This window comes from Antedon bifida, chromosome 5 (genome assembly GCF_963402885.1).
Source record: "Antedon bifida chromosome 5, ecAntBifi1.1, whole genome shotgun sequence".
Classification (NCBI taxonomy): domain Eukaryota; kingdom Metazoa; phylum Echinodermata; class Crinoidea; order Comatulida; family Antedonidae; genus Antedon; species Antedon bifida.
In genome coordinates, this window is record NC_136230.1 from 23,068,158 (window position 1) to 23,087,772 (window position 19,615).

At 34.2% G+C, this 19,615-nt stretch overlaps 1 protein-coding gene across 2 annotated transcripts in view; it reads left to right on the forward strand.

Moving 5' to 3' along the window:
* Window positions 1–19,615, forward strand: part of LOC144842038 (DNA polymerase alpha catalytic subunit-like) — a 45,975-nt gene that overhangs the window by 24,986 nt on the left and 1,374 nt on the right. Inside the window, exons 1-36 of one of the 2 annotated variants that reach the window (XM_078698377.1) lie at window positions 462–540; window positions 1,623–1,735; window positions 2,053–2,149; window positions 2,836–2,913; window positions 3,559–3,596; window positions 3,853–4,002; window positions 4,433–4,482; window positions 4,687–4,961; window positions 5,450–5,585; window positions 5,913–6,103; window positions 6,482–6,594; window positions 7,004–7,102; window positions 7,602–7,676; window positions 8,478–8,616; window positions 9,222–9,376; window positions 9,739–9,823; window positions 9,938–9,999; window positions 10,491–10,580; window positions 10,794–10,910; window positions 11,507–11,685; window positions 11,928–12,057; window positions 12,246–12,362; window positions 12,451–12,538; window positions 13,011–13,123; window positions 13,277–13,426; window positions 13,750–13,872; window positions 14,161–14,193; window positions 14,331–14,512; window positions 14,840–14,956; window positions 15,094–15,226; window positions 15,908–16,039; window positions 16,354–16,528; window positions 17,006–17,184; window positions 17,883–18,005; window positions 18,523–18,639; window positions 19,183–19,270. In XM_078698377.1, coding sequence (XP_078554503.1) covers window positions 471–540; window positions 1,623–1,735; window positions 2,053–2,149; window positions 2,836–2,913; window positions 3,559–3,596; window positions 3,853–4,002; window positions 4,433–4,482; window positions 4,687–4,961; window positions 5,450–5,585; window positions 5,913–6,103; window positions 6,482–6,594; window positions 7,004–7,102; window positions 7,602–7,676; window positions 8,478–8,616; window positions 9,222–9,376; window positions 9,739–9,823; window positions 9,938–9,999; window positions 10,491–10,580; window positions 10,794–10,910; window positions 11,507–11,685; window positions 11,928–12,057; window positions 12,246–12,362; window positions 12,451–12,538; window positions 13,011–13,123; window positions 13,277–13,426; window positions 13,750–13,872; window positions 14,161–14,193; window positions 14,331–14,512; window positions 14,840–14,956; window positions 15,094–15,226; window positions 15,908–16,039; window positions 16,354–16,528; window positions 17,006–17,184; window positions 17,883–18,005; window positions 18,523–18,639; window positions 19,183–19,270 — 4,312 coding nt within the window. In that variant the 5' untranslated portion in view covers window positions 462–470. Of the gene's footprint in view, window positions 1–461; window positions 541–1,622; window positions 1,736–2,052; window positions 2,150–2,835; window positions 2,914–3,558; window positions 3,597–3,852; window positions 4,003–4,432; window positions 4,483–4,686; window positions 4,962–5,449; window positions 5,586–5,912; window positions 6,104–6,481; window positions 6,595–7,003; window positions 7,103–7,601; window positions 7,677–8,477; window positions 8,617–9,221; window positions 9,377–9,738; window positions 9,824–9,937; window positions 10,000–10,490; window positions 10,581–10,793; window positions 10,911–11,506; window positions 11,686–11,927; window positions 12,058–12,245; window positions 12,363–12,450; window positions 12,539–13,010; window positions 13,124–13,276; window positions 13,427–13,749; window positions 13,873–14,160; window positions 14,194–14,330; window positions 14,513–14,839; window positions 14,957–15,093; window positions 15,227–15,907; window positions 16,040–16,353; window positions 16,529–17,005; window positions 17,185–17,882; window positions 18,006–18,522; window positions 18,640–19,182; window positions 19,271–19,615 lie in introns of those variants that run through there. The other variant, XM_078698378.1, reaches the window with a different exon arrangement.

The window sequence follows — 19,615 nt, forward strand, 5'->3', positions numbered from 1 at the left end:
CCGCAGAAACCGTTTACAAATATGTGTTAATTTATATAATTTAATTTTAATTACAAGACATTTAATTTAATGCATTTATTATCTGTATTCACACTGAATGACATTTATTTGCTAAAGCATGATTTTCTCAACTAGCAAAATTGTTAAATACTGTAGATAGGCCTTTTAAGCTGACAAAAAATCCAAACTTAGATTACTTGAACAAACTAAACTGATTCAAAGAAAAAGAATAATCAATTTCTGGCTTGAAATTTCCTTGAGTTCCCTTTTGGATGGGAAAATAAATAAATAAATGAACATGCGTAGGCCTATTACACACAATAATATGAAACAACATTAAATGATGAACATCCGAAAAAAACAACTAAATTCTCCACAGTTGTTGAACTTGTTATTTTTAAATTGTCATTTAAAAATGGTTTGTTCCAACAAACTTTGACCTTTTGTATTCGCGCGCAATTCGAGAAAATATGATCGGTGGCGACGAAATGGAAACAGCAACAGAAGAACCTTCTTCTCAAGTATCTGAAAGTCAAGGAGGTAAAATATAAGTTATCATACAGTATGAATAATTCCAATAATAATGCATTATTAGTATCATGGCCTAGCCTAAGCTATGTCTAACAGCAGAGATTGTCACCATCATGTAGGCTAGGAAGGAGGCTTGCTAGCGCTGGTCACGGCGGTGGTAGCGGCCAGCAGGGCAGGAGGGTGACCTAGATGGTAGGCGTAGGAGGCCTCACTTACTCTAGGCCTAGGAAGCCTCACTTACTCTAGGCCTATGTGAAGAGGCTTAGCTGGCTGGCCGGCCGGCCTAGTAGCCTAGGCCTATACCTGCTTCTACGAAAGTAGGCCTAGCCTAGGCCTAATTAATACTATATCTAGCTATCTAATCTAGGCTAGGGCCTAGCCTAGTTGCTTCACAATTTATTCTAGGGTAGGGGGTGCGGTACTCGGACGGATAACACTATAATGTACACAATTGCTAAAATTGTACATTTGGACAAACTTCTAGAATTTTAATAGAAACTTACAAATATAACTGTAATAATAATTTAGTGTCGCCAAAAACAGCAACTAAATTCATATCTAGAAGGGCCCTCGATTACCTAGGCCTTCAAGGATCGGTACTCGGACGCGTTTTTTGGTACTCGGACGCCCTCAATGTTTTGTTTATATTTCACATTTTGGGTTACTTTTACACATTTTAAATAATTTTGGTGTAGATTTTATAGACCTATGACCTTATAAGTTTCTTTAAAAACCCAAAATCACGTGTGACCTTGAACTTGACCTCACATAAATTACTGGTTTTAGAAGCGATGTTCATGGAAAATTGTAATTTTTTTTGGTTACCCAGCGACGTGACATCGGTAATGAATAATTCATGAAGAAAATGATTTGATTGGTCAATAACTTTTACATATTCATAAGTAAACAGTATCAAATGTCCGAGTACCGACAATGTCAGTCCTTTTCAGCTTGTTGGTGACAACAACAGATGTTGATGAAAATAATTTATAAAATCAGGATTCAGTCACAACAATAAAATAAATAAAATCAATCAATCTTTTATTAATTATGCTAGGAGATTTAATAATATTTGTTTTCTTTTTTCCTAGATTCTCTTGCAGCTCGACGGTCAAGAAGATCAAATCCTAAAGGGAAAAGTGGACGCCTTGCAGCATTAGAACAATTGAAGCGAATCAAGAAAGGAGAAAAAATAAAATATGAGGTTTATGTTTATGATATTTTTAATAAATCAAATCGAAAATTTCAAAGTAGAATTGATAAATCAAGAATTTGAATTAAAAACTAAGAATAACTCCAATACCCTTTTCACATCTGCAAAATGTAACAACTTGTAACCAGGTTTGCATAGTGTGAAATGTCGGGAGAAAAACACACCAACAAGAGAAATGTAAATGGCGCACCTTTCCCAGGGGCCGTAAAGTCGGTCATACAATTGACAAGTGCATTAGACTAATTCCAATTTTTGTATTTTATTGTATATCATGCCTACTTACCTGGTTTGTGTCATTTTTTTATCAGGTTGAAGAAATACAGAATGTGTATGATGTTGTCGATGAAAATGAATATTCTGATGTTGTAAGAAACCGCCAGGATGACGACTGGATTGTTGATGATAGTATGATAATAAATATTTTATTTCAATTTACTTGAGAGGTTTTACAGGCCCATCATGAGTTAAATAATAGACCATGTAAAATGAATGGTATAGTGGACATGAATATGATCAATCATGTCCAAAACCAGATTTTTAGTGGTATTATATTTTTCCAAGAATCTGTCTACATTTTTTCCCTGCAGCACACCCTCTATCAGCTTCCAACTGTGCTTATATATATTATTCTTGATCTTGAGTTAATGCTATTTAACTAGCATGTTCATCATCATCATCATAATACCCTGCCTGTAGCATTGACCACCATGCTTCTGAAGTGCTACTACTTTTAAAAACTACACAAAAGATACAGCTTGAAAATGTCACTCCATTGCCTACACCAACTCCTTGTCAATTGTGGCTTTGTGGTTGATTGCTTGATTACCTATACCAGGGTCCTTTGCAGGATTGTAATCCTATCACAATTCCAGGATTTTAAGTTTGGTGCCCACTTAAGCAAAATGTCAGTGAGTTTATAGGATGATCAATTGTGTTATGATTGTTCAAATTACTTACGGTTTGGGCTTTACTGACACCATGTTTCCGTCCTGTTATTTACCTAGTTGGATGGTTTGTAAATTAAAAAAAAGAAAGTTGCCTAATGTTTTCTCAAAGATCTATATTTTTAACATCTTTTGTTTAACGCACAGATGGAGCAGGTTATGTGGAAGATGGACGTGAAATATTTGATGATGACTTGCTTGGAGATGAAGATGATGTTACTGCAGGTATTAAGGTTTTGATAATTTAATAATAATTTAACATGAAACATAATGCCAAGCATTTAACAATAACAAAACAATAAACTGAAGAAGACTAATAAGTGAAGGCTTCTTGTATTTATTTATGTGAAAGAAACAAAAAACAAATATAGCTGTGCTGATTGTAACATAATATAATTAAATACTTAATATATAATATTTTATTTCTGTATATTTGTATAGGGCCATTTGATCATGGCTCTGTGGCCTTAGATTTTACCTTTTTCAACTACATGCTTCTCCCCTAAGGGTCACGTCATGTCAGTGCTACCAATTCTAGCACTGTCTCTCCACAACAGTGGCTGTGTGAGCTAGTACTCCGTGGGTAACTCCCTATTGGTCTCAATAGATCTAGATTTGTTAAAGTGCACTTGTGTACACTGGACCTACAGTTTATAGTACATATCTGAGAAAACTCGTTGTACGACCAGAACCAGGGATCGAGTGAGCCTCGAACCCTTGTCATAAGGCTATGGATTACGGTTCCACTGTCTTAACCGCTCCGCAACTCACTCTCAGATTTGTCCTAATTTGCCTTAAAGACCTAAAATTGTTATGCAATGTTATACATTTTTAAGTTTTAATTCTATTATAAAAAAAATCATTTTTTAGAGAATAAAAATAAGAAAAAGAAGTTTACCTCCAAACCAGTAAGTTTTTTTTTATATTGTGACAATATATTTGGCCAATGTCTTTATCATTTTAACAACATGATTATATAGCAGTATATTTTCCATTTGATTTTGAAGAAGGAAGAGTGTGGCATATGCGGAATTTCATTCCGAATAAACATCTATAGCCTTTTGGAATGGTAATGTCTAAAGCTTAAACGTAGGCTGTCTTATTCCATAGAATATATGCTGTAAGTGTTGTATTTTATAATATTATTTTGTGGTTTTCTTTTAGAATGTCAAGAAGGCTGTTAGTGTGAAACCTGCCAATAACATCATGTCAATGTTTGCCGCTGCTGGAGCGAAGAGCAAAAAATCTGACAAAGATGCTAAGATTGGAAATGATGACCTGTTAGATGAAATTATGAATGACCTTGGAAAATCAGTATGTGAAATGAATTATTTTTTTATTGAATTCTGACAGATCAAAGAATTTTCCAACAAAGCTCCAAAAGTTCTTTCAACCAACCTAAAGTTTTTTCAGCAGGCTTAATATTCTTCCATTAAGTCTAGAGTTCTTTAAATTTTCTATAGCCCAGCTTATACTACTTTAAACAAGCCTAAATTCTTCCATGAGATTTAAGATTCTTCCAACTAGCCTAAAAGTCATCTCAACCTAAGTTCTATAACTTAGCCTAAATTTCTCCACTCAAGCTAATGTTCCTTCACCAAGACTAAATGAATTCCATCTAGCCTACAGTGCTTCCAAACAGTGCTGTAGTCCAGTGGTAAACTTACAATGGCTAAAACTATAACATTTTGATTGGTTAATTGATTTTCAATTATTTACATTAATTTTAAATTCTTTTCTTCAGGCTGGTGATATTGCTGTCAAACCATTGTCAATGAAACGCAAAGTTCGAAGGTTAGGTTTTTAAAAATATTTTTTTCATTCGTATAAGAAAATTAATATTGTTCTTTTAAAAAATGTTCTTTAAAATATTTGAATTATTTGTGATTCAATAATATATTACGGGAATTGGTATTGATAGTTTTAAATAAAGATTATAAAAGAAGATAGTTTATAAAACAATTTATGTAATAGTTTTTTTTTCTTTTCTATTTCCAGTCATGGTAATACACCACGCAACAACACGCCTCGAAATCCATTTAGCAATAAAACTCCTAAAAAACCAAATACTCCAATGATGCGGCCTCGTCAAATGGTGCAGGAATTGGCGCCCCCAAAGAAATTAATGAGCACTTTCAATAAAGATTATTCCAGTCAAAAGCCGGCTAAGAAACCAAGATTAACCGAACATGTAATTGAAGTAAAAGAGGAAATGGAGAATGATTATGAGGTGGAGGATGCGGAGATTGTCATGAACAATGATGAGGAGGAATGTTAGTGGGGATGAATAACTTGCTACCGTTTATGTCCGAGTATAATCCCATGTTCGATGAGTATAGTCCCATTTTTTCAACCAATTTTGTAACAGGCCCACTGGGGCTATACCCGATCATATTCAGTAATTTTTTTCCAATTGGACCTCTCCTAAGCAGACACCCTCTGATCCAGAATATGTGTCTGCATTGGGCTAAACTTCTTATCGCATCTGTCATCTAATTTCATGCAATTGTAAACTTAGAGGGCCTTTTTCATTACATTGTTTCAAGAATTAAACCTATTCCTTCTAAAATTTGCAGTGTAAATCCAATTCCCATGTACAAACCCATATATAGATACCAGTAAAGTTTACTAAAGTGTAATACCTTGAAACCACTCTAGTAATCTTTAACCATTCACAGCTAGGCTAGAAATCGACCTTGTTTCACATGATAGCAATTTCTCAACTGTTAAAATATTTGTCTTATAACAATCTTCTATTTAGTTCCCGATGCTGATATGGCTTTATTGGACGAAGAAGATGATGACATGCCCGATAACTTTGAGGATGAAATTCAGAAACAAGAAATACAAGTTAAAGAAGAAATGGAAGTCAAAAAAGAGGAAGAAAAAATGCCAGAGTAAGATTTCGTTTTTGATATTAAATTTTCATCACATATTTACAGTTCAACAGACAATCAGATACAAACCAATTCAAATCAGGTTTAGATGCAGGAAGCCTCATCCTGCATTCTTTACACTGATGCCATACGGTACACCTAAAATGGAAATTCCCTATTTAGCTTTAGCTTAAAGTAAATATAGAATGTTTATGCCAGACACAATTTTCATCACAGTCCAGTAGAGGTGTGAGACACAGCAACACAATATGTAATTTAATAGTAGTAATCAACAGTTTGTTTAATTTTGATTTGATTCATTTTATGGTGTTGTTTTTGTAACTTTAGATATGATGTTGAAGCCTTAGCATCTACTGGATGGGAGACTATCAAAGGTCAGGTGAATGAGGTCAAGAAATACCCAGCAGATGGAGTTCAAATTGATACATCCAGTTTACCCCTCACAAAGAATGAGGAAGGGGAGCAAGTATTGCGGTTTTATTGGTTCGATAGTTATGAGGATCCTTATAAGCAACCAGGTATGCATGTTATGCTTATGCATTATGTTTGAATTTTATTGGGCTACAATGGCTTTATTCTTATTTAGCCTCATCAAAAGTCTGGTATTTTGAATGCACTAGTAAAAATACAGTTTTTGTAGGGTTTGAATGTACTACAATAGAACTCCTATTAAGGGGTCACCTCTTGGACCAAACAAAGTGTGTGCTCTAAAATAGTGGTAAAAAATATATTTCCACTCGTTTGTTTAACAGGAAAGTGTCCCCTTAATGGGGGTATTCCCTGAGGTTTAAAGCAATTTATATGTCTTCTATAAAACAACACGTTTGAATAATTTTTTACATTTAGTCTCTCTATCAAAGCAGTATGAAAATGAAGTATAAATATCTTTATATCAGGTGTTGTGTACTTTTTTGGTAAAGTTTGGATTGATTCTGCTAAAACTCATGTTAGCTGCTGTGTTCCTGTTAAGAACATTGAGAGACAGGTGTTCCTTCTGCCTCGAGAAACTGTGAGTAAACATTGTTATAGATTAGTTTTAATTTTGACCGAAGCTCAATGACCTGGTTGTAAGCCTACACAACAAAATGCAGATGCGAGAAATAATACGACTTTAAATCCAATTGGTGTATAGTAACGGTATTCATTATCCTGTAGGTAATTAATACAGTACATCTTATTTATTATTGCACTTTGTTTTTAAATGCAATATAAGTTTCATTCATAAAAGTTAAGGCCATTTGAAAAGCTAGGCTCAAACCGGTATATGTCGGCATGGGCTGGATAAACTTATGTTGGACAAAACCATACATTTTAGATGGTCCCAAGGGTATCTGGTTTTGGGAGATTGCACTGTATATATTTGATATATTATTACTAATGTGTAGACATAACATTTTCATTTTGTTGTCTTTTTGTAGAATCTACGAACAAATGAACCAGTTGGTTTCCGTGATGTTTATGAAGAAGTTAATAGTAGGGTTTCAGAGAGATTCAAACTTATGAAGTTTAAATGTCGAGTGAGTTTATTTTGTTTATTATTTGAGTTGGAATCAGAATTTATAAATGAGAGTGGCTTCTTTGGTAGAGCTTCTTTCTTTGATATGTGTATCATAAACACATGGAGTTCCTTACCTTACCACATTGTTGTAAGTCCAACACTCAACATTTTTAAATGAACATATGACTCACACATAAAAACTTTGAGTAGAGGCAGCCTATACGATTAATACTCTTTGCCTCCTTATTTCACTTCAGGTAAGCAAATCAAATTGCTTCTCTCTGTAAGCTCTAAACAATATATATATTGTTATAAAATGATAGGATGTCTGCATATCAAACAGAAGGTTCCAGATTTAAATCTCGATTTGTACTGCTTTTTCCCATTCTCACAGATTTCCTCCTCTCTATTGTTTTTAAATGAATTAATTTCCTGTCGGTTAAGGGTTTCTCCATCCCTGTGAATTAAATATTATACACTGATTTTTTAATTTTTTAGTTTTTTTATTCTTTATTCAGAAAGTCACAAAGAAATATTGTTTTGAGCAACATGATGTACCAGCTGAGTCTGAGTATCTGGAGGTCAGATATGCAGTAAGTTTAGACTTTATTTAACTATTTTGTGAAACCATGATGAGGCTATGGACTGACCTCAAAGATATATTTTCCCCCGAATAATTTTTCAACAATTCCATGTCATGTAAATAACTTTAAAAAAATGATTTACCTGAAAAAACTGTAATTTAAAGTTTTTAATTTATAGTTTTTTTGGTCTTTTTTTAAATGAAATTGCTTTTTTTCCCTTTTTTTTCTACGGAAGTCTTCAACTTGATTAAAATTACAAAATGGCCTATTCAAAATTAATGTTCATTTTTCATGTTTTTTTGACGGACAATACGTCTTTATTATTTAATGCATTTTAACAGGAGGCTTTGCCGGATTGAATCATTGTTTGAATGAATCAAACAAATAAATAGCATGAGACAATAGTTTTGTGGTCAGCATGCTTGCTTACAATCCTTGGTTCCTGTGTTCAAATCCTCGGCGTGGTTTAGTTACAGAATTTATTGCCTAACCCTAAAAACAATTTCAACACCTTATTTTAAAAGTTACAACATAGTGTATATTATTAAATCTAGTCATAAAGAGACCCTCTCTGTGCTATCCTTACACATTATTGACACAATATGCTCGGCTTCCCATAATGTTAGGCCAGGGTGCAAAACCCATCAGTAGGCCTGATTTTTTTTTCACTGTCTTTATTAACTATAAGGATTTGGTCAGCTCACTGACACTGCATAATTTGAATTAGTAACTTGTATGTTTGGATGTGAGAAACACAATTTTTTCTTATTTTTTATCAATCAATATAACTTCTCATATTTTTTTCTTCAGGCTGACTTGCCTCAGCTGCCTTCAGACCTTACTGGGGATACATTTAGCACTGTGTTTGGAACCAACACATCGTGCTGTGAGATATTGCTGATGGAACGTAAGATTCAGGGTCCATGTTGGCTAGATGTCAAGATGCCACGTAAGTTGTAAACAAAATAAATAGAAATATTGGTGCTAAAATTGTGTATTTACCCTGCTGTAAGTTTTGGCCCATTTTAAATTTAATACTACAGGTTATGGCCTGGATCTTATCACTAGAACGCCTGCCTTCATTCAAAACATTAAGGATCAAGCCTAGGCCTAAGCTAAACACATAGCCTGCCTTAAGCCCTGTGTACTACCACCGGCCTAGTGGTGGAATAGCTCCACCAGCGCTACTAGAGATTACACGGTCAGATCCAAGGTTATTACATCATAGGTTTACTGGCCTGTAAACGTAAATGTCCACTTAATCTAAACGTTTACATATCAGTCGACTACGATCCATGTGAACGTGAACTTCGTGCATGTTCACTCAAATCTAAAAATTCCTATTGCTAACTTTAGTGGACAGGAATCAACTTACCTGGGTAAATAGCTAAAGCTCTGTCTACACTATCAAACTAGTTTGACAAAAAAGTGTTATGTGCCCAAATATGGTAGTGATGTGACATCATCATATGAGTACATCAAATTTTGGTAGACAGAGCAGAGCAAAAAAGGAGATAAAAAATACATTGATACTATTTGAAATGAATATTTCAGAGCTTTCTCCTAAACCAATAACGTGGTGCAAGGTAGAAGCGTTTGTTACCAGAACTGATCATGTGACTGTTGTCAAGGACATCACTCCACCACCATTGGTTGTCATGACAATAAGCCTTCGAACAGTGTTGAATACAAAATCGCATCAAAATGAGGTAACAAAAGCCTATATAAACTAAATACATCCTGTGCATGCTTATGAACAAATTTGTGTTGTGATAGCTACCATCATGACTCCAATTTCTGAATTGTACATTGTTATGCTCCTGTTGCTTCATAATCTTTGGTGTTGCATTCAGTTTCTTCTCATGTTGTCCTTAGACATATTCATTATTGGGAGAAAATGTATATGATTTTATATTGGAAAGTTACCAAGATGATGTAAAATCATACACTTGAAGTGGTTTGAATTAATAGGTCTTGTGTGTGCCATTTTCCATGTGTGTATTATACTAGTTTTGTCCACAGACTCTGTGAGCCTATACTAAATATGTTATGGATTTCCATTTTTTTCCAGGTAATAGCCATTGCTGGGCTGGTGCACCACGAGTATCACATCCACAAAGCACCTCCAAACCCTCCTTTTCAGCAACATTTTTGTGGTAAACTTTGATTTATTCCTCTTGTAATAGACCTACAAAAATATATTACAGATATAAGATAATTTTAAGAATTTGTATACAAAACTAAGTTTTACCACTTATTTACTCATTTAGCCATTGGAAAACCAAGTGATTGTATATTTCCATTTGACTTCCAAGATGTTGTAAAACGATCTGTAAGTACTTGACAAGCAGAAATATATTTGTTAACACTGTAGCCAACTGCTATTTAGAGGACACACACGTATCAAGAGAAGCCTTTTTGGGTCCCGAATGTTCTACTGTTCAGAAAGTGGAACTGTAATCCATTGTCTTACAGCAAGGGTTTGAGGCTTACTCGCTTCATGGTTCTGGTGGTACAGTAGAACAAGTCTTCTTGGATAAGAACTGTAAACCATAGGCCCAGTGTACACAAAATGCACTTTAAAGAACCTAGTTCATCTTCTGATGACATGACATGACTCGTAGGGGAGAAGAATATTGTTGAAAAGGTGTAACAATCAAGTCCACAGCGCTCTGATCTTCACGAAATCATTATTCATTCATTATATTTATATTAGTAGACCTTCCAGTTGTTTGATTTTGTCTTGAATTTAGTTCAAATGCAAGTACTAATAGATATGATTAGACATGATTTACACACATGTGCTTTTGTGTTTGTTTTTAGGATTCCAAATGTGAAATGATGCCAACTGAGCGTGCTCTGTTGGGCTATTTCCTAGCTATGGTTCATCGCATGGATCCTGATGTTATTGTGGTAAGTATACATGCAGTCTCCAGTTGCAATTTTGCTCTGTTGAGTGACGATGCACCATTGCACTCATAAACATTCATTATTTGTATAATACAGTACCCTACTGCAGCTGAATTTCAGTAATTATATACATACAACAACATCAAACAAACAATTCAACACCCACCTCATCTCCGAAAGTGAAGTAATAAAGAAATCTATTTATGTTTTATCCAGGGGCATGACATTTTCAGCTTTGACCTGGATGTTCTGCTTCATCGAATCAATACATGCAAAGTCCCTCAGTGGTCAAGAATTGGAAGACTAAGAAGACAAGCAATGCCAAAGCTATCTGTAAGTACTATGTATCTAGGATGTGTAAGTAGGAGTACATCAACTCAAGGCCATTAGTATTTTTGTCAGTATATAAATTGAAGATAAAAATTGGGCATTCATTCATGCAACTTTGGACCAGAAAGGCCCAAATAATTTCCTATCCTTTTAATTGTAACTATCTATAAAATTTGAGTATAGTTTGTTGATTGAGTTTTATGATACACATAAAGAGTTACAATACAATTAATAGATGATTTTATAAGTTGCCTGGCTCTAATGCGGTTTAGATGTTACTTTGGTCGATATTTGAAACACAAACCATCCCTATTTTTTGGATTTCAAAATAGTGTACAGTAATACACATGCCAATCAATTAATCTTTTTTTTCCACCATCAAACCATACAAATATTAAGAATGATTTTAGAATGAACAAACGTAAATTAGCAGTACAATAACATACACAACAAACATTGAAAGATGACATATTGGCATTACTGAAATTAATAACTAAACCTGCATAGCCAAAATAAACAAGTAATACTGTACTGCATTTTGTAATAATAATACATTGTCTATATTGCCATAAGTTACTTATTTATTTTGAAAACATTAGACTGGAAGATCCGGCTTTGCTGAAAAGAATGCCACATGTGGGCGTATGGTTTGTGATGTTAAGATTTCTGCCAAGGAGCTAGTCAGGTGCAAAAGTTATGAGCTTACAGAATTGTCAAGTTCTATACTGAAAGAAAGTCGAAGAGAAATTCCTTTTGAGGAAATCAAGAACATGTACACGTGAGTAGAGTACAGGAGAGTCCCTACTATGGAGACATCTTCTTTACCAAACCAAGTATCTCATTAACAGAAATGTCCCTGGATAGAAGTTTACCATACCATTTCACAGGAAAGTGTCCCCTTAATAGGAGTATCCCAAAGAAGGGATTTTCCAATATTTACAAAAGTCAAATTATAAATTTACCATGCCAATAACATACACTTGGCATAACTAATTTAAATATATATCTTATTTTTTGTAGGTCTTCCAAGCAGTTAATGTACCTTGTAGAGCAGACCTGGGTTGACGCATCGTTAATTCTACGCATCATGTGTGAACTGAATGTTTTACCGTTGTCCCTTCAGATCACCACGATATGTGGAAATGTTATGGTAAGGAATAAAATGAACAGTGAAGCCCCTCTAGCCATAGTCAAATTGAGTATCATCCTTAAACCCTTACACTACTGATGTTCACTCATGCAGAGTATATTCCATGCAGCTGGATTAAATCGTCAACTAGTGAATTATTTTCCCCATGCGTATACATTTATCATTTGTATATTTTTGTATGTTTACAGTCAAGGACATTGATGGGTGGAAGATCTGAGAGGAATGAATACCTACTTTTACATGCATTCCATGAGAAAGGTTTCATATACCCTGATAAATCATTTAAGAAGAAAGTCCAACCAGTGGTAAGTTGTTTTGAAGTAAAACATGAGCATTTCTACAACAGAACTAACACTATGCATTTTCAAACACATCTTTTTTTTCTACTTACAGCAGGAGAATGATGAAGAAATTGCACAACCTAAAAAAGGACGTAAGAAGCCAGCTTATTCTGGTGGCCTTGTGTTGGATCCAAAGAAAGGCAAGTTTAAACAGTCGATCTTGAAAATGTCATTTGTTGTGATTATTAGAATTGATTAGTGGCAGTCCTTGTCACATAAATAAATATACTCGCTAAAACTAAGACCCCCCATTTATGCTCAAAATTTGAGCTGGATCTGAGTCGGCAATCAATTAATTAATTTTCAGTTCGGTCGGCCATCTGTGGCGGATGTTGACCTGGGCTGCCTCTCAAGGTATGTTTGGGTCGGCTCCTGCTGTAAGGCGTTACCAATGGTTTGGAAGGCAAGTGTAAACACGCTGGATCGGACCCAAACAATCTAATCTAGACCCGATCATGGAGTGGCCCAGGACCTAATTGGAAGTGTAAATGGGATCTTAATCTCAAAGAACTCCCTTATGTGTCTCATCAGACCTAGATAAAATGTAAAGCTATGTAGTTGAAGATGGCCATCATACCAGCTAGTTCACTCCACTTCTTATTTCTTCTACAGGTTTTTATGACAAGTATATCTTATTATTGGATTTCAACAGTCTGTATCCATCTATCATACAAGAGTATAATATTTGCTTTACAACAATTGATCGTACGCCACCAGAATCACAGGTACAGTAAACGAGTTGGACTTTTCTGGTCCAGAATTGCATAACAAAATATTATAATTAAATTACATAAAACATAAAAACTGTTTAGGATCAACATTTTTGATTGTGTAACATTCTGGTTCTGTCGCATTTTAAAGTCTTTTCTTCTTTTTAGGCTGATGATGAAGATTGGTTTCCAGAACCCCCTCCAGCTAATTTAGAACCAGGAATCCTTCCAACTGAAATTCGTAAACTTGTAGAACGTCGGCGGCAAGTTAAATCATTAATGAAAGACAAGAATATTAGTAACGACCTCAAAGTTCAGGTAAATTGATTTGCGTATTTAGCAATAAGAATTGTGCTGGTTTTATATATAGATATATGTCCTAAAGTTGTTATGCAATCTGGTGTTTTGAATGGTAACATGAATGGTCTCATGGTATCTATCTGCTCAGTGGAAGCTCCTTTATACCAAGTTTGACTTTCATTGGACAGCCTACAAATACCAATTTCCATTGGGAAAGAAGATATACCTACCTTGTAAATATTGCTTGCTTGTTAATTAGAAAACCTGTAAGGAAGTTGTTTTATTCTAATTTCTAAAAATCATGAGATGTTCATATATGTTTCCTTCTTATTTTTTTTCAGTATGACATCAGACAGAAGGCTCTTAAGCTCACAGCCAATAGTATGTACGGTTGCCTGGGATTTTCTCATTCTAGATTTTACGCAAAGCCACTGGCTGCCATGGTTACGGGTAAAGGTCGTGAGGTAAATCTTTTCATATTTGTAATCATTTTCAATGTGTTAGTGGCAAGAACATTAACTAACTAGTGTACTTTTTTAAATCCGGTAGTAATATTTATTATTTATTTATTTTACTATTTTTTAGCCATTTGCCTTATTAGGAAACTTTCAATTTAAAAATGACTAGAACATTGGAATTAGTATATTTTTTAACCCTTATGCACATTGATACATTAATATTAATACATCAATAAAAATAAAAAGTTTCTATTATTTTTAATAACTGAAAATTATTTTTATTTTGTTTTATAGATTCTTATGAAGACAAAGGAGCTGGTGGAGAAGGTATTGCAGCATTTTAAAAAGCCTCTGTTTTAAATGTTTGTTATAAGTGTGAAACAATACTAGCAATAAAAATTATTTTTAGTGGATTGTTAATTATTATTTTATTTGTATATGTATTATTTATGTATTTGTTTTAGATGAATCTTGATGTGATTTACGGCGATACCGATTCAATCATGATCAACACGAATACAAATGATATAGATGAAGTCTACAAGCTGGGCAACAAAGTGAAAAATGAGGTCAACAGACTATACAGACTTCTTGAAATTGACATAGATGGAGTATTTAAATCTATGCTCTTACTAAAGAAGAAAAAGTAAGTATTTCTTTTTTGAACACTAAAACATGTAAGCGCAACCAGTGGCCTAAGCACAATGCAGGAACATAAGTGCAACGCAGGTATGTATGCGCAACGCAGATACGTAAGCGCAACACAGGTACATAAACGCCACCAGGTACAAGGGCGTAAGTGCAATGCAAATAATTTGACGAATCACAACCCGATCGCTTATCCAACTGTCTTATTATTGGTTAACTCACTAGCATTGTACCTACATCATCGTGTAGAATCCAAGCCTGTACTGAAAGCGATATTTTAAACATTTGTTTTATTCAAAATTACTTTATAACATGTTTTTATCAGGTATGCTGCCCTCGCTGTTCAAAAATCTGCAGATGGAAAATTGACGACAACACAGGAATTAAAAGGTCTTGATATTGTGAGGAGAGATTGGAGTGGAATTGCCAAAGAAGTTGGAAAGTGAGTTTGGGTTTATTTTCAATGTGCAATGTGTTCACTTGGTGGATATGATGTGTGTAATGGGACAACAGTTGCCTCACTCATCCAAGTTTACAGTTAATTGTTAGTAAGTCTCAATATTTATACTTTAAATTTAGCTATGTCATTGGCCAGATATTATCAGCAGATTCTAGAGAGACCATAGTCGAGAACATCCACACACATTTGATTGATGTTGGGGAGAAGGTCAAAAACAACAAAATACCTATGCATATGTATGAGATACATAAGGTTAGTATTAAATATTCATGATTCGACGAACATAAATGAAATATTGTAATTCGTTATTAAATATAATTATATGTTTAGATATTTATTACATTAATATCCCTCCACTATTAAGAGAACACCTATTACGGGAAACTTTCCTGTGAAACGGACAAGGACAATATATTTTGGCCAACCCCTATTTAAGGGACACTACAATATGTCGGGTCCCAAAGTTTTCCCCTTGATAGGGGTTCTAATTTATAATAGTTAGTTTTCTTTGCAGTACCACTATCTGATCAACCATGCCCTAAACATGAAATTTGTGTGTAGGGCAGTCTTTGCCGCTATAATTAAATTTTCTTGTATATAAGATTTTAACTGTTTGTATTGTATGGAGTGAATGCAGAATCTGTTTGGGCTCTAGCCTATTCTCACTTATGGTTATTTTTCATTGGTTACTATTATTATTATTATTTTAAGTTACTCCCACTTATTTATATATATTCAAATAATTTTTCCTTTGGATGATCCAAAGGCAAATAAAAATGGTAAAACTTACGTCTTTACTCTAGCTTTCACTAGTCAATGATGCAGCTTAATCATCCAAAAGAAAAATTTGATTACTATACAGAGATCGAGATAAACCTTTTTACTAATATTTATATATATATTAAATTATCAGTTAAACAATTTTGTTTCTAGAGTTTAACAAAATCTCCTAAAGATTATCCAGACAAGAAAAGTCTACCACATGTCCATGTAGCCCTCTGGATGAATTCTCAAGGTGGCAAAGAAGTGGGAGCTGGTGACACGGTGGCTTACGTCATATGTGAGGTAAGCTATTAGTTGGATTGAACTGATAAAGAAGTTTTTGAATACATAAACAGTTCGAATATATTGATTGTTTGTGAACCAGGCCTTGCCTAGAATCATATTCATAAACTTTAAACTTGACAAAGCACCTACCGAATTCCAGATTGCTAAGAATTAGTTAGCAAGGGTTGTGTCTGGTTATTTGGGTTGTCGTTGCAAGGTATCAAAATGACCAGAATTATACTAAAAAATGTCCGAAAAAAACAACTGTTTTGCTAATTTATTGTACAGTTTGAAAACCATTTTTAGTTTTATTTATTTTTTTTTCCATTTAGGATGGTTCAGCATTACCGGCAAGTCAGAGAGCATACCATCCAGATGAAGCAAAGAAACAGAGTCATCTAAAAATTGATGTCAAATACTATTTATCACAACAAGTACACCCAGTCGTGTCTCGGTTATGTGACCCTATTGATGGCACAGATGCTGCTCATATTGCAGAGTGTCTGGGTGAGTGTTTATTTCCCTACAAAGAGAGGCAGAGCAAAATGTTATGGGAGCACTAATGGGGCAAGGATTTCCATAATAATGTTCAATTTCATAGTATGTATTGAATACTTCAATAAATTCATCCATGTCCCCTGAATTCTAGGCCTATGCGTAGAGAGATGCAGTGACTTAACTTTTCCTTCAGGCCTACCCGGTAGCAGTGGAGCTTCTCATTTAAAAAATATCAAAGCAGGCCTAAAAGAATAACCTGAGGCATTCTGCTTTTTTACTGTGACCCTAAAGTACCTTGATTGATTGCATGCAAATATCAATTTTAAAAGTCACTAAACCAACTACTATTGACTGTTACAATTTTAGCAAATGTAAATCTAAACTTATTAGAACATACAAACAATAATAAGCGAAACACAAGCTATATTATTCCAAACTATAATGCATGACCTAATCATGTTTTCCCTATACATGTTTTTTTTCTAGGCCTGGACCCTTCTGGTTACAAGCAGGCCCTAAGGCAACAAGAGGTTGATCATGATGCTTATGAAGGCTTTGAGGCCCAAATGACAGATGAAGAGAAATACAAAGACACTGAATTGTTCAAATTTGTCTGTCCTGCCTGTAAAAAACAAAATATAATTGATACTGTAATTACGAGCTCTGTAAGTGTAATATCACACTTAGGCTAATGGAAATACTTGCACCTAGAATTTGAAAATGTGAATACCACTTTAAAATGTATTGTCCCTTGAAACACAAAAAATGAAGGTCAAAATATTCTAAATTTAAATTGGCCATATCAAAGTAATATTAAAGTTATTCACTTTAAGTCGAAAATTCGAGCCAAAAACAACAAGTTTACGTAATTAACAGGTAAATTAATTGATTACATTTCATCTGGAAAATCGTTGCGAGCGAAAGTAAACAATGGTTTCAAACCACGAGTATGCATTATGCACACACAGATCGCGAGGAAGTTTTATGATTAATGCATACAGAGTAGCCAAACAAGCCTGTTGCATTATGAGATATGTTTTGATCGAAAACTTTGACTGGAAGTCAAAGTTATTTTTTCAGTTACATTTTTTTTTTTCGACTAATTTTTGGTGAAAGTTAATAACTATTATGATACTTCAAAATGACTCACTTTTTTTCGAAATGTTTTATTTTTTATTTTTTTGGACTTAGTCAAAGGGACAATACATCTTTAAGACAAGAAGTAATATTTATTATTGTTACTTAAGTGAAATATATCACTTAAGTGTGATTGGCGAATACAGTCACTTGATTTTAACTTGGGGCCCTTAGCGTGGTAAGGCATGTAACTAACCATGATTCATTATTTCTTCATTTTGTAAAGAATTCCTGCCGTTTAGAAGCATGCTCAAATGAGGAGTGTGGGAAGCCTCTGTACAAATATGAAGCGCAAATGAAAAACCAAATACGTGTGATGATACGCAGATGTGTGGCTAAGTACTATGATGTAAGTAGTTGTATGTAACTTTATTTGTTTACGTCTTGCTAATATGCTTTGAGCAACCACATTGAAACAGAACACCAAAGTTTAACATTTGGGCCCAGTAGACCCTTTTAGAATATCATGTGCTGTATGGATCTTTCAGAGAGCGATATGGCGTAAAGCTCTGTCTACACTATCAAACTTTATGTGACAAAACAATGGTGATGTGCCCATATATATACACGATTACATCATAACACTACCATATTTGGCACTTTTTAAGTCAAACTAGTTTGATAGTGTAGGCAGAGCTTAACAAGGGATATCAGAATAGCATGGGTTTGAAACCTGTCTGTGCCATATTGCTTGTATCCTTTAGGCAAGATACTTTTATGTTGCCTCGTTCTTCGGATGTGACATAAAGTTGTTTATTCTGTGTACATATATATTGATCATGTGCATGAGACAAAGAATTGTGTACCCTATTTGAATCGACAGCAGTTTATACAAGAATAAAAGTGGTTTTATTTTAATTTGCCAGGGTTGGTTGGTGTGTGAGGATTCCTCATGTGCTCACCGTACACGATGTGTTCCCATAAATCCACAACGCCATGGCCTTCCATGCCCAGTTTGCCAACGAGCTCTACTCAAGCCCGAGGTTAGTTAACTGATTACTTTTTAACACTTAGCTTATTACATATAACAATTGTTAAAATTCATTCATTGGCAAGGGTTCAAGGCGCACTCGCTCTCTATGGTTCTGGTGGTAGAGCGAATCTCGGATAAGGACTATAAACCGTAGGTCTAGTGTACACATCTAGCTCATTTGCACCTAGTACATCTTTCGAGATAAGTAGGGGTTACCTCGATGTACTAGTACATCACAGCCACTGACCCTCTATGAGACCAGTCTTTTACTGAAGAAGTTGGCCAGTATATCAAAATAATTAACAATAACAAACAATTTATAAACTGTCACTTCCAAATTAGAAACCTAATTTAACTACTGATGGTGCATTATATATTTTTTATTTTCAAATCTTGTAGTTGTTATACCAGCTGTATTCTAAGGAGTGCCCATGTGGCAACCAATATACATAGTTAAATCTACTTTATTTTAGCTACAATCAAAGGTTTGCCAGTGAATAAAGAAAATAATTTCTAACCCTGTTTTTCTAATATGATGATTGTTTGTTTTCAGTACACTAGCAAAGCACTGTACACTCAGCTAAGATATTTCAAATTTATCTTTGATACTCATCATGCCCTTGAAATAAATAAGGACAAAGGTAAACACTCATTTCATTAAGTTAATGAACATTGTATACAGAGAAAAAATGTATTCTTTTAACTCAGCACAGTGATTTGAATTGATTGAAGACATGAGAAACTATAAGAAAGTTAATTTCTGTCATAAACATAACAAAACATAACAAAAATATTAAACGGGCAACAGAACAAATATAAAAGAAATACACTACAAAATACTCATGAGGACTATAAAAATGTATTGCTTTTAAAAAAAATAAAGAGTGTTTTTTTTTGAATATTTTTTAAGTAGTTTGTATCAGCCTCTGCTTTGTTATATCGTGAATAACGTTGCCGGAAGTTCGGCAACATTATTCACGATATCA